Source organism: Anolis carolinensis, chromosome 6 (genome assembly GCF_035594765.1).
Source record: "Anolis carolinensis isolate JA03-04 chromosome 6, rAnoCar3.1.pri, whole genome shotgun sequence".
Taxonomy (NCBI): Eukaryota; Metazoa; Chordata; class Lepidosauria; order Squamata; family Dactyloidae; genus Anolis; species Anolis carolinensis.
The window spans coordinates 32,987,296-33,001,409 of record NC_085846.1 but is presented as its reverse complement, the minus strand read 5'-3'; the positions used below and the strand labels follow the sequence as shown (position 1 = coordinate 33,001,409).

General features: G+C 43.4%; 1 protein-coding gene across 1 annotated transcript in view; it reads left to right on the top strand.

The window, feature by feature from the left end:
- Positions 1-13,055, top strand: part of thra (thyroid hormone receptor alpha) — a 169,938-nt gene extending 156,883 nt beyond the window's left edge. The window contains exon 10 of the mRNA XM_008113348.3: positions 92-13,055. Within this exon, the coding sequence (XP_008111555.1) occupies positions 92-342 (251 nt within the window). The 3' untranslated portion in view covers positions 343-13,055. The remainder of the gene's footprint in view (positions 1-91) is intronic.
- The last annotated feature ends 1,059 nt before the right edge of the window (positions 13,056-14,114 follow it).

Below are 14,114 nucleotides of genomic sequence, written 5' to 3'. Positions count from 1 at the left end.
TTACAAGAAACAGTGTATTTTGCACAAAATGCAATAGGAGCTGTGGCTTAAGTCTGTGTAACCACTGTCCCCTTTTCTGTTCACCCTGCAGACCGCAGTGGGCTGATCTGCGTTGACAAGATTGAAAAATGCCAAGAGACCTACCTGCTGGCATTTGAACACTACATCAACTATCGCAAACACAACATTCCCCACTTCTGGCCCAAGCTCCTCATGAAGGTGACCGACCTGCGCATGATTGGGGCTTGCCACGCCAGCCGCTTCCTGCACATGAAGGTGGAATGCCCCACGGAGCTCTTTCCCCCACTCTTCCTCGAGGTCTTCGAGGATCAGGAAGTCTAGGGTGTGGGGAGGGAGGGGGCAAACAGGGGTGCGGGAGAATTGGGGACGTGGGGCAATTTGGGACTGGGGCGATGTCTGGACTTGGGCCACAGTGCCCCCACCTCATCACCTCGGACATAACAGATTTTATTTCTTCTTTTTTTGTTCTGTTTTGTTGTTTTCATTTTTTCTTTTCTTTTTTGTTTTTGTTTTGTTTTTCTAAATATTGCACGTCAGCATCAGTGAATCACGTGGATGGGGAGGCGGGGCATCGTCGGTAGGGGTTGGGCCACCAAAAAAAAAAAAGGTTGAGACTAAGCAAAACCTTTGTTACAAGGTAGACTTGTGCAGCAGCCAACACTTTTTTTTGTCTAGACAGACTTAAATTTTTTTTACGTGGGCAATATGTTTCCCACCCATCCCCTGTGTATCTTACTTCCTCAAATCCCCTTTTGTCCCAAAGTGATCTTTGCAGGGTGAAATGTCCATCTTTAATTTTGACGCAATGTGGAAAGGAGGAAACCGATCCGTTATGTTATACCCCTCCCTCCCCAACAAAGACACCTTTGCTCTTTTCCCCCTTAAGAAAAAACTTCCCCAGCTCCACAGCACTGGAAACCGTTGGCACCTCTCCGCTTTAGCCCTGATCAAACCTCTCTCGTTTAAATGGACTTAATTACCAATATATATAAATATATATATGTTTCTTTTGCACATAACAGTCCCAGGAAACGTCAGAGTGTGTTTGGTTATGTTTTTTTCCTTGTCTTCATTTACTTTTAGAACTTATAGCATTTAGTTACCCTCCCTGAGAGGCTAAAATATAAAATGCACTTTTTTATAAAAAGAAATAAAGATTTTTTTTAAAAAAGAAAGAAAGAAAAGGAACCGAGAGAGTTAAGAGAGAGATCCTATTAAATTATTGAGGGGTAGGCAGAGCAGAGGGGAGGAAAGTCACAGGTAGGTTTGGCAAATAGGTAAATAAAACTCAAATTGAGGCTTAAGGTCCCAGACTGAAGGACAAATGCACTTTGAAAAAACAAAGGCTCCCCTCTGCCTGATCCTCCCCTGGTGGAGACACAGGTGATTGAATAAGAGATCTATTTTATTTTGCTTCGAATCGCACTGCAGGGCTTGAATCATAGGGGTGCCAGCTTTATATTCCAGTGCTGAGGGGTTTCTTCATCCACCTCCCTCCCCGCCCCCAAAGCTCCTCCCTTACCCGAGGCTTCAGCCAATCTACCTCCATGTTGGGCAAAGGTGGGTGGGTGGTCCAACACGTCCCCACCCGCTCTTACACTGCCTCCACCCCCAGCTGAAAGGCCGCATGCAATGTCGTTCCCACCGGGCTTTTTAAACGGCTCTCGCTAGTTCTTTGCACACGCTTTCCCACGCCACGGGGCGGTACACTTTTTGCTGCACTAGTACTCTCGATGCCCTGCCCTCCCTCTGCTCTTCTCTCTGGAGCAGCCATGAGCCAGGATTCCTGGCTCTTCCACGCTCCAGGGGAATCCAGTAAGGGTCGAATCCTTGTTTTGTTTGTTTTGCAAATGGCACTTATCGATGTAGAAGACAAGAAACTGCTAACGTTCATAGGGAGGCAGTAGCATCCCTCTCATAACCAAGAGATCTGCAGACTTCCTAACATTTAAGAGCTCTTATGGTGACTAGCTCTGTGTAACTTAGTTGAGGAAGGTGCCAAGTATTTTACTCTCTGTTTTAAAATCTTTGTTCTACGGTATCCTGTGCCCCACACTCCTTTAAATCTTCAACCCAGCTGTTGACACCAGTTGCGTTCATGTTCAGGGGAGGAAATGGCAAAGATCTTCTAGATCAGGCCTTTAGATCCTGTGGCCCTCCAGGTGTTTGGGACTCCAACTCCCAGAAACCTTAGCTAGTTTGTCCAATGGTCAGGAATTCTGGGATCTGGAAGCCAAAACACTTAGAGCAGTGGTTCTCAACCTGTGGGTCCCCAGGTGTTTTGGCCAACAACTCCCAGAAATCCCAGCCAGTTTAACAGCTTATTGTCGAAGGCTTTCATGGCCGGAATCACTGGGTTGCTGTGATTCTTTCGGGCTGTATGGCCATGTTCCAAAAGCCTTCTTTCCTGACGTTTCGCCCACATCTCTGGCAGGCATCCCCAGAGGTTGTGAGGTACATGCCACAGATGTGGGCAAAAGGTCGGGAGAGAAAGCTTCTGGAATATGGCCATGCAGCCAGAAAGACTCACAACAACCCAGTTTACCAGCTGTTAAGATTTCTGGGAATGGAAGGCCAAAACATCTGGGGACCCACAGGTTGAGAACCACTGACTTAGAGGGCCACATGTTGTCCAGGTCTGTTTTAGATGGTTATTCTTTAGCAGCGGGGAAGCAATGTGTCTGTTAGATCCTCCTTGCCAAATCCAATCAAGTTCTCCCTTTGGAAAGTGCACTGGGTCAAGAAAATGATATTTTAATACATGTCCTTCCCCAATGTGGCAACCTTAACCTGTTCTTAGCCTTAGGTTGTACAACCAAGGTGGGAGTAATTCCAGTTGCAGTTTTCAGTTCACCATCCTGTTGGTTAGTCCCACTTAGAGTAGACCCATTGATTCAGTTTCTGAACATAGAGGTATACCCCATTGATTCAGTGAGTCTACTCTAATCAAGACTAATACAGGCCCCAGTGAGCAATCTCACTTTTGGAAAACGTCATCAAGATTTTGTCCAAGCTGATAAAAGAGAAGCAGCAGCTCTTCATTCTTGATCTCATGTTGACATGCATTTTTTTAAAAAAGGATGCTGCATCTCTGTTGCTAGTTGTTTGGGCAGAATCCCTGATGCTCAGCCCAGTAACTAATTTCATGAGGGTGCCGTTTTGAGGAAAGGAAGATTGGTGGTTAGCCAGGCCGTCCTCCCGTTCCCCAAAATGGTGACCAGAGAGCCATATTGCCACGGCCACCAGGCTTGCCTTTGACACCGCTCTCTTGCCTCTGGGATGGCCATGTGGCAAGAGATGTCTAGGGGTAGATCTGGCACTGGAACCTCTAGTTCCTAATCTAAAGATTTGCCCACGTAAAGTATTTTTGGAGATAAGAAAGTTCCGCTTCTCCCTTTCTCCTTCCTGTCCGTTTCACCCTTAATGCAAACCAAACTGTGATCACCTTAATGCAAGTATTTTGGCACTTAACATTGTTAATGGGTCAGACCTCTCGCTTGAGCCACTTCTTCTGTGATAGATCCATCTCTCTGTCAATCTGTTAGCCAGACTTCTTTTGCAACTGTAATGTAATATTAGGGGAGAGGGGTACATTTTTAAACTCCTCCCTCCCCTTCCTTTTCTTTCTCTTCTCTGTCACTTGGTTTCCGTTGGGAAAAAAAAACCTTTACCTCTTACCTCATTCAAGACGCCGTGGGAAACGTTACATGATGGGCTTTGGGTGCATGTGAGATGTACCATTTGAAGGTTCAGGGGCCGGCGCATGGAGAACACAGCTCCAGTTTAAGCTAATATACAGAAATATATATATAAGTATGTATAATTTTTTTTAATTAAGAAGAAAAAAATCTTTGTACGGGTCTGTTCACAAAAAAGAAAAAAAAGAAAAATCACACAAACGAAATTGGGGTTGGAAGAAAACAGTAATTGTTTTTTGTTTTGTTTTGTTTTCAATCACCTTTGACAACATGGGGTTCATGGGGGGCATTACTGCTAAGCTGGTATTGAGTCCCACATGCCAGCACAGCACGGTTGGTTATATTCAGGGCTGAATATAAAGCTGTCCACAGTTCCATGGGAGCATAGGATTTGGTTTTGGATACATCTGTTTCATTATTTTAAGAAGAGCACTATTCCATGAAGATGTGCACGAAACCCTGGTGAAATCTCAAAGGGGGATTTCTAGTGGTTCAGAGTGGAAGACTCCAGTGCAGAAGCAGAATATATTATGCAAAACAAGCACAGATGTGCAGTTTTGCTTAACGGTTCGGCTTTTCTTGATGTGGGATTTAGCTGTTTGCTGGTGTGATTTTAAAGTGCAGAGTATACACGGCCCTAGCTGTATTCCCATCAGCTATCTTGCCAGGGAATTGCAGCTGCTCGCCTTTGAAATTGTTTATCTTGGGGTTATGCAGCTAACAGAATCTTTGGGTGGAAGATTCAAATTCATGTATATGGGAGGGTTGCCTCTGGGGTGGGTTTCCTAAGGGTGAAAACACCTCCGAGTTCCACAGAAAGGAAGGGTCAGTCTTATCTGAACTGCTCCTAAAACCTAATTAATACCCTTGCAATAATTGTTTTAAAAGCATCCAAAGATGAGAGACCCCACAGCCTGGTTGGTTAACCTTCTGCCCTGGCATTTTCTCCTTGTACTTAAGTGGTAACACAGATATCCTGTACATATGTGCACACATACACTAAGCCCCTATAAACAGATGTTCAGGTTCCTTTATGCTCATTTGAGCGTTTCCGGAAAAGACACTCAGAAGTAACCAGCTCACAAAATCACATAACTCTGCTCCTTCTAGTTGCAGCCCTTTGTTTTGTTCTTCCCAGATTTCAGCCCTATAGTTTTGACCATTGTCTTCTCATCTCACATGCCATTCATAAGCAAACATTGCAGAGCTATGTTCACACTTTAAACACTTCCCATCTTGTGTTAACACTAGCACTGTGTAATGGAACTAGGAGATACGTATGTGTGTTCATGTGGGTGTGTGTATGTGCATTCCAGAATCTTACCTAGGCTACATGTTATCAAATCTCATTTAAATGATTGGATCTTTCTTCTGGGAAAATATGCAAAGGGTGGATCCCTTAGTCCTTGATCTCATAAGGATTTGGAGGAAGTCATGGTGTCTTAAGCTTCTGAAAGGCTCCATTGTGTGTATTCATATAAGGCTGCCTCATAGGATCCATCTGAGCCAAACTTGTCTGTTTTTAACAAATCTCCAGGCAAAAATGTTTCTTCATCCAGGCATCTGAAAATCCAGGTAATCTAAAAAAAACAATGCAGGAGATACTGAAGAGTCTCCATGCTATTTAGATTGCTCTTTTTACTAGTCAGGTTTTGATCAGAGCAGTAGTCAGGGCTAGGACCACGTTTTTGATTAAAATCACACTCCTTTCTTTTACATCCTGAGGGGAAAAGACAGAAGATCTTGAATATCATGTTACCTGAGTTGACAAGAACCTAGATCTTTACTCACACAAAGCATCTCTCCTGAGCTGTAGACCTTTCCTGAAAGAGGAACTTTTCTTCAGCCCTAAAAAGGAGCCGTCAGCTGATTGAAGAGTGTTTCTTGAGCAGGATTTTTTTTTAAAAAAAAATGCATAATGGAATGACAAATTTGCAAATCCTTTCATAAGACTAGAGCTTTTCTGTATTCAATTATCTTTCAGCACTGTGTTCAGTCTGTTTTTACACTGCAAGAACCTCCTCCCCAGAGGAAATCTGAAGGGCTCTTTTTTCTTCCCATCCTATTCCTAGTGTGCTTCTATAGCTTGTCTCCCTGCTAGCTTTATCTTCCCTAAAAAACCCAACTGACACTTTTAAAGGTTGGGGATCATGCTCTTCATCCATTATCATCCTCCGGTAGGAGAAATAGATTGTCAAGTGTCAGTTATTTGACCAGTACTGAATCACAACACACACCATGGTTTCAACGTGTGACATTTCTATCTCTAAGATGGAGCATCAGCCCATAACTTACACCAGACAATCCACTCCTGAAGCCATTGCATCCTTCCATCTTTACGTTTTTAGTTCTTATAAAACTACCTTGTACAAAGTCAAGATTACTGGACCATTTAGTCCAGTATTGTCTTTTTTGCCTGTTGTCAGGAGTTTCAGCTAGGAATCCTTCCATTGAAGATGTCTAGAATTGGACCTGGGACCTTCACTACACAAAACTTGTGCTCTCCAGCTGGCCCTTTCCCCACTTCAGTTTAATCAGTTTGTGTTATTGTGATGATCAACGTGTTCAATCCCAAACACTTAAAAGAGTGCTCTAAACAATTTCCTAGATATCCTACAAAAGGTTCCTGTAAAACCCAAAGTTTTCAAACAAAACATTGAATGAATCCCCATCTCCTTTGAAATAATTATCCCATGGCAACTTCTACTTGGAGTTCTAGTTCAAGACATTTCAGGGCTCCCTAATATAGAGCATAGGGATGCAGTTTTGGAAAAGCTGTTGGGTGGATATTCTGGGACTTGTACTCTAATAATAATAATAATAATAATAATAATAATAATAATAATAATAATAATAACAACTACTACTACTACTACTACTACTACTATTACTACTTTCCCAAAGTTCAGTCAAAACAGTGCAATACTACTGTTGCATCCTTCTAATTGGCAGATAGTACTTGATATGAATATCAGTATTCCTCTTGGAGTTTAGAAGACAATGGGCACTCAATATTTACTAACCTACATACAGTTCACTGATAAAGTTGATTAGTTTCTCCATACATCCCCAATTCAAAAGTAATGATGATGTTGACCAAAAGACAAAGACATTAAGAAAGTACAGTTTCTAGGTCTCATGTATAGCCACAACTAGATGGCTACCACATTGACCGGTGGCTTCCTTTCTGAATTGATTGTTGCCAGGTTGAATTTTGATATTTTCTCATACATCATGATTTTTATGAAACAAGTTGGTGAGTTATCAAGTAGTCTTCATGCATGTATGAAACATCCTTTGGACTGGAGATGAATGCAGCTTTAAAAGGCATTGAAGGTGATTTCCCTTGTGATAATTACATGCACATAGGCACGCTCTCTTAATGTCACTTCTGGTTTAAATGGTTTTGAAACAGCACCAAATTGTGAACCTGAAGTTGAAGTTGGCATATTTCTGCATCACAAAATGTGATGACAAGTCCCATCATAAAAGACTTGTGTGTCTTGAAGAAAGTTCAGGGGTGTGACCATAACGTGAACCCATCACAGGGATTTCTTGAGAGGAGGTTTGTTAAATTGCCTTTAAGGCTGAAAGTGACTTGCCTGAGGACAGAAGTGGGTTTCCGTGGATTTGCAGGAATTCAAACCCTTCTCTCAAACACTACACCAGACTGGCTCTCTTGAGGTCTTCTCTCTTTTCTCACACATAGAAAAAAAAACCTGTTTCCAGAGCTTGCTGTAGCACATGAACTAAATTTCTTCTGAAAAGTACAATAGAAAGTGTAATTTTTCTTTTTAAAAGATTAGCACTTCAACGTCTTAACAAAGATAGTTCAAAGTCATGATGTGCAGTATTTCCTTCAGAATGCCACCTTTGTTGTGGTTACTGCACATATATATACCATACATCAAGCAGCATTTTTTGGCATTTCCCAGAGTGTTTGGTTGCAGTCTATCTTGCCATCAGTCATGAAAACCCCATGTGTTGTTCTTGTCTTCAGGAGAAAAATGCCTTTTCCCCATCTTAGCAGAAACATAAAAATAACCCCTCTCTTCACTGTCATTGGGTTGTTTGGTTAGTATAAACACACACCTTTTTTTTTGTCCTCCAGAGAAATTGCAAATTTAATGGATAGTTTAATTGACTAACATTTTCATGGTCAATTACAATTTGTTAGTTGCGTTGCAGCCATAGTGTGTTGTCAGCATCACAAGCAGCAGTAATTCTTTCAAATCACCTCCAGTTCTGTGATAAAGCTATCTGAATGCCTCCAGCTTCTTTTCATCTGAAGGGGAACATGTTCTGTACTTGCATTACATTTTAAAGAGGCACTTTGCTGTTGTTGTGTGACAGGGTTCCTGCAATTTAAAAAGCAAAACAATTCACAGTGTTCTGCGACAAAAGCTCACTTATATTTAGCTTGAGCGTATAAGGTTGCCCGGTTGAACACTGAAGACTTCTTGCTCTCAATACCTGCTGAAGTTCCCCCTTCTGCACAACCAGTAAAAGTACAAGAGCTGTCTCCAGTTTTCACTTTGGAAGCTCCCAGAGTGTAAGATTTACTTCTAGTTATGTACACAATGTCCTGTTCCGTTGTCTCTCTTTTAAATACTTCTGCACACAAAGCACTTCCTCTTCTCTCTGTCATTCTCTTAAATACATCTGCAAACCCCGTAACCTCAGTGTGGTATTGGCCCTCATTATCACAACTACTCTTTTACCAGCAACTTTACAAGCTCTTCACTGCACACATATAAAAGCGCTTTATTCTGGGGAGGTTTATATTCCCACCTTGCTTTGAGGCCAGAGGGGAAAAAAACAATTTCTGCCATACTCTTGGCATGCAAGTTGAAACTCTGCCCCAGTTGAAAGACTGTCCAGAGTTCAGGAAAGTTATTCTTTTGGATTAGAACACCAAGATTCCCAGATCTATGTTACACTGGCTAAAAATTCACATTTCTCAGCTCTAGTGACTGGTTTTGCCTGCTATTCTGCCATTGCTTTCAGACACTGTTATCGTCTGTAAAGATGTTCTGGAGGAAACATTCTGCATTCACCAATACTTGGCCCATCTCTGGCCAAGCTGAAACTTGCAGCCCATCCAGAGAGTCCTTTTTGCATCAACATGTTGTTGCCCTTAAACTCTTCATATGGAAATCTTGTACTATCCTAAATCCCTTCCCCAATGTCTGCTCTTCTTTTTGTCCATTTTACCTCCTTTGGTTCTAGTAGGAGACGACCCACAGCCTGACTTTGCATCCTTTCAATAATGTGAGTTAGAGGTTGTGCCGGCGTAAAAATAGGCACCATTGTGCACATTTCATGGAAGTGCTATAGACAAGGGAAAAAATTCTCCCCCCATAATCCTTGGTACACCCCACTAGTCAACGGCACTGTGGTGCCAAAAGGCTCTATAATCACTTTGAATGACCAGCAGCCCCCTCTATAAGCTTCTGTCTTTCTTCAAAGTCAGCTCAGTGGGACATGCATATGCACATGAAATGGATATGTTGCCATGTGCTGTGTGAACCTCGATCTGGCCATACTTGTGCACATCACCCAGGTGTCTGAATGTGCATTTGTCATTCATATATACGAATGTGCAGTATTGTGAGTGTGCGGTGTTGATCAGCTTGTATGTGTGTGTGTGGATGTGTGTGACTGTACCTGTGTGTTGATTCGGGAGGCTGTGTGCCCATTTATATTTTATATTTTTCCATAAGGTGCTAACATGTCTAGTTAAAACGTATTCCTCCGTTATGGAACAGAACACATGTATGCAGTGTATGTGCGTGTGCTCCTACCTGCACATCTGTCATGGTGCTCCTGTGCTTTCTGTCATTTGCATGTTTGGGGTGGCTGTCTATGCATTTTGGCCCCACACATGTGCTCCAGATATTGACAGTGGCCAAATCAATGCCTCTGGTGGCTGCAACTACTGAAGCTGGGCTCCCTTCAGGCTGTATGCTAGGGATAAGGATGTGTTTAGATTGGCTTCCCTCAACCAGAAACTCTCTAGTTGTGTTAGACTACAACTTTCAGCATCCCCTCCCAGCATTGTCATTGGCCATAGGGCTCAAGGGGTAATTCAGGTTGCAACATAACACATCTAGATGGCACAAGTTGGGGGAGGCTGGTATATTAATCTCTAGCCTGGTTGAAAGGTGCGTAGTCTTAAGTGTTCGCAAATACAGATGTGGCACTGTTTTCATGAACCAACCCATTCTTTGTTTGGCTTGTGAGTGTTTTGATTCTTCTACCACGAAAGGCTTTTTAAGCATAGGTATCCACATCTGCGTGAAACACTCCTGCCGGTTTTCCCTCACCTCTCTGGACTTGTTCACCCCCATCGCAGGGGATGGTGCGTTGGCCGTTCAAGCGCTAACTCTGCCCCACCTGCCCCCCACTTCTTCTTTCCGGAGGCCTTAATGCTATTCTTTCATTAGCCAGCAGGGGCACACTTTCATACACTGACCAGTGTACAGTCTATTCTGTATTTGTAACTTTTGTAAATATTTTTTAAATAGCCGGAGCGTGTGGATGTAGAGCTCTGTCCAGGAAAGCATGATTGGGCTTGTATTTTGCAAAGTATTTAAAGACACCTCTGCTTATCAGGAAGGGAGAGGGGAAGGGTACTAATTCCTCATTGCCTTATACCAAATATTCAAGTCTCTTTATGAAATAATGTATTGTTCTCCTCATCATCCTCCATTCACTTCCCATGCATATTCACCCTTAAGCGTTGGGAAACTCCACACTGGGGGGGAAAGAGGTGGGCTTTTAAAGCCCCGGCGAAATTGTCAGAATTGGTTCTTTCCTGGAGTGAAAGACCCAAAAGTATCTGTGTGTGCATAGTATATCTTTGGAAGTTCTCCAACCCAAGCTTTATTGAAATGGAGAGTAGCTCTCAGTCATTTCATTCGGACTTGTGAAGGACAGCGTCCTGTATGACTTCACCTGTAGCATATGTATATATGAACATAGTTCTATCAACTGTGCATGGAACGAAACGTGCACAGATTCCCTATGCATACCAAGTGTAGACGTCCTGTGCACTTTGCACAACCCCTTGCCACAACACACATGCACAACCTGCTGCCTATAAATTTTCCTTACAGATTTTGGTGGAGAGAGAAAAGAGATACCAGACAGCCATTTTTCTCTGACTCCCTTAATTTTCCCTCCACCTATATAACCCTGGCATATAAAGTGATCCCACCCATTTGGGCACAGATATGGGTGACTTCAGCTTAGTATTGTACGCGTAAATGTTGAGCTCACTGTATTTGGTTTCTCTGCTCCATGATCTGGGTGATCACCATCATTGATGAGTAATTTCAGTCTCATCAAACCTCTTCCTTAACAGGAGGAGGCCTTGTGCCTCCAAACCTTGAGTTTTTGCAGCTAAGTGATCAACCACTTCTGATCAACCACATCTTTTGCCAGAGACCTGGTTGACACACAATAGCAGGCTCCTATCCGATAGCAGGGTCAAAGAGAGGGCTTGGGTGCAGATTGGATATCAGATTGTCACTGCAATGAAATCATATCACTGTATATTCCAGTTTTCTCTATAGAATGAAGCCAAAATGGATGGAGTGCAACCAAGCGACATGAACCATTGTGTGAACCAATCTTAAAACAGCCAATTCACACAGTTCTGCTCCAGAAATATGGAAGAGGGAAAGCAGGAGAACTCCCTCTCAAGGGTTGCTCAGCTTAAGAGGCTGTGGCATCTTAGCCAAAGAAAATCGGTCCACTCTGAGCATCTCTGCATCGGTTGTGTAGCTCAAAAGCATATGCCGTTCTCCCTTGCTTTCAGTCTTTATATAGGACTAACCTGCAACCTTTCTCTCCATTCACACACTCATGCCTCTGAAGAACCACCAGATAGTGTCTATTTCAACAGGGGAAGGGGCAAACCCCATCCATTCTGAGCTTGTACCAGGGATGTATGGAAATCACTCCTCTCTGGGGAGAGCATTGGTGATGCCATTGCTGCACATCGGTTTTCCTTTGGAGGGCACTGTGAACCATCTCATTGATGGCTGGGGCAAGAGGGCACATGGGTGTATGTGTATATATATATGTGTGTGTATATATTTGTGCGTCTGCTGCGGTCTGTACATTAAGTCACCTTGAGAGAGGGAGGAAGATCTCAGGGTGAATCCCTCCCCGAAAACCCTGCCACCTCAGGTGTTCACACTCACCTTCATGCCAATTCTCTCCATATTTTGCCTTTTGGGGTCACAATCCAAGGCAAGGAAAGCGGCAAAGAAGTGCCCCCCATCCTACCGCACCTCTTTGTGGGTACCAAGTGGTATCTCTCAGTTGGGTTGGTATCCAACCTGTCTGGAGAAGCATACGGCCTTTGCAGCCAGTAGCAGGAGTCCTTGCTCCTTTGGGGCATGATGCCTCACTTGCCGCCACCACATGGGGCACTTAATGACTGTGACAATTGATGAGTAGGAGCCAGGGTTTGTCTGTCTGTCTGTCTGTCTGTCTCCAAGTTCAGACGTAGCTGGGGAAGGCAGTGAGGAACGCTTTTCCTGCACCACTTCTCAGTATTCCTTTGCCAAGTACATACCTCATACAGTTTCTGCAGATGGTACCCCACACTGATCCGTGCTACACCTCCTTCACACCCATTTGATGGTAGTTCTCAAAGAGTATCTTTACTCAAGGGGTTGCCCTTTGGGATCCAGATTAGAAGGTTTGGGGAAGAACCGAAAGCTGTTCTCACATACGTTGGGGAGCAAAGGAAGTTTCCAGTAAGGGAGAAACCCCATCACCCCTTCCCTTTCCCCCCTCTTACCCCGCCTCCATATACTATGCATTGTGGGTTTTCCCCCCTCGCAGTCCACAGCAGGGAAAGAAACTGTGAGCAGGGAGTTAGTGAATGTACGTTTGGGACACGAGGTTTTCAGTGTGTTACCGAAAAAGGGTGGGTTGGGGGTGGTCAGAGGGAGGGGAAGAAGAAATGACACCAGGTAGGAAAGTGGTCTCCCTCCACCTCATGCTTCTCCCCTTCCCCTCCCCTTCTTCTTTTTCTTTCTTTTTGTGTCTGGGAAGCAGGACGCTGCTGATGTAAAAAAAATACGACAATCACAATTTGTCTATGACGTGCGATTTTGAAAAAAAAACCCTGAAAAGTCTGGGGTGAGGAAAAAAATAACCCTTTTTTGTGTTTTTGGTCAGGATTTTAAAGAAAGATATTTTTATGGTAATTGTCGCTGGTCTATTTTACTATATATTTATGTAATAAATATATGATTAAAAAACAAAACAAACCTACCCTTAAAAAAGACAAAAAAAATCCAACCCTCACAGCCCCAACTGGTTTTTGGTGTCTCATTTCGGATGAGTGGCGGCGAGCAGGATGTCTTCTTCATATGATTCCAAAATGGACCAGGCTTGCTTAGTTGAGGTCCGTTCTGGAGGCAGAATTTCTTGGTGTAAACAAGAGGGGTATGCCACCGTAATTCTCTGCTCAGACCTTGTGCAAGGAGGAATGAGCACTTCCCCTCTGGGTGCAAATCATCCGCTAGATAATGTCCAAATGTAACTTTGCCCAAGACCTAAACAATCATAGTTGGGCTGTGAAGGTGGGCCCAAACATTGTCTGGCTGGTAAGACAGCCAAGGAAAAAAGGAGCAGCCCTCCTCCTCAGAAATCTCCAGAAGACTCTGATGGAGCTTGGTGCTTTCCTTGACTTCATTTCCACTGCAACTTCTCAACAGTGAAAATCAAGCAGGGAGCCGTGGTGGCGCAGTGGGTTAAACCCTTGTGTCGACTGAACTGCTGACCTGAAAACCTGAAGGTCGGTGGTTCAAACCTGCGAGACGGAGTGAGATCCCGTCTGTCAGCCCCAGCTTCCCATGCAGGAACATTAGAGAAGCCTCCCACAGGATGGTAACACATCAAGGCCTCTCCTGGGCAACATCTCTGTAGACGGCCGATTCTCTGACACCAGAACTGACTTTTAGTATATTCTCAATTTGCTTCTGACACGATAAAAAAAACTGCAACTTCTCAGTTTGTTCATTGAGGTCCCAACCCAAGAGAGGTTGCTCAGTAACTCCTAAACATAAAAAACATCTTGCCTCTCTGGCTTTCTAAAGAAGTAGGATTTTAGTGGTGGCACACATCAGTGGCTTCTAATTGAGAACTAGGCTTGGGATAAATGAAAATATGATGGCAAGGAAGACTCTCCCATAAGGATAGAGATTTGAAAAGGGGCAAAATTTTGCATATAATCTGAACACCCAATTCTACTTTCACCTCTGGTAAGAAGGGAAATATATAAAATAAAATTGACTAGAGGTGACAGTTGTATAAAATAATTACATTTGTCAAACCACATCATTTTAAAAAACTCTACCGTTAGATGTGGAA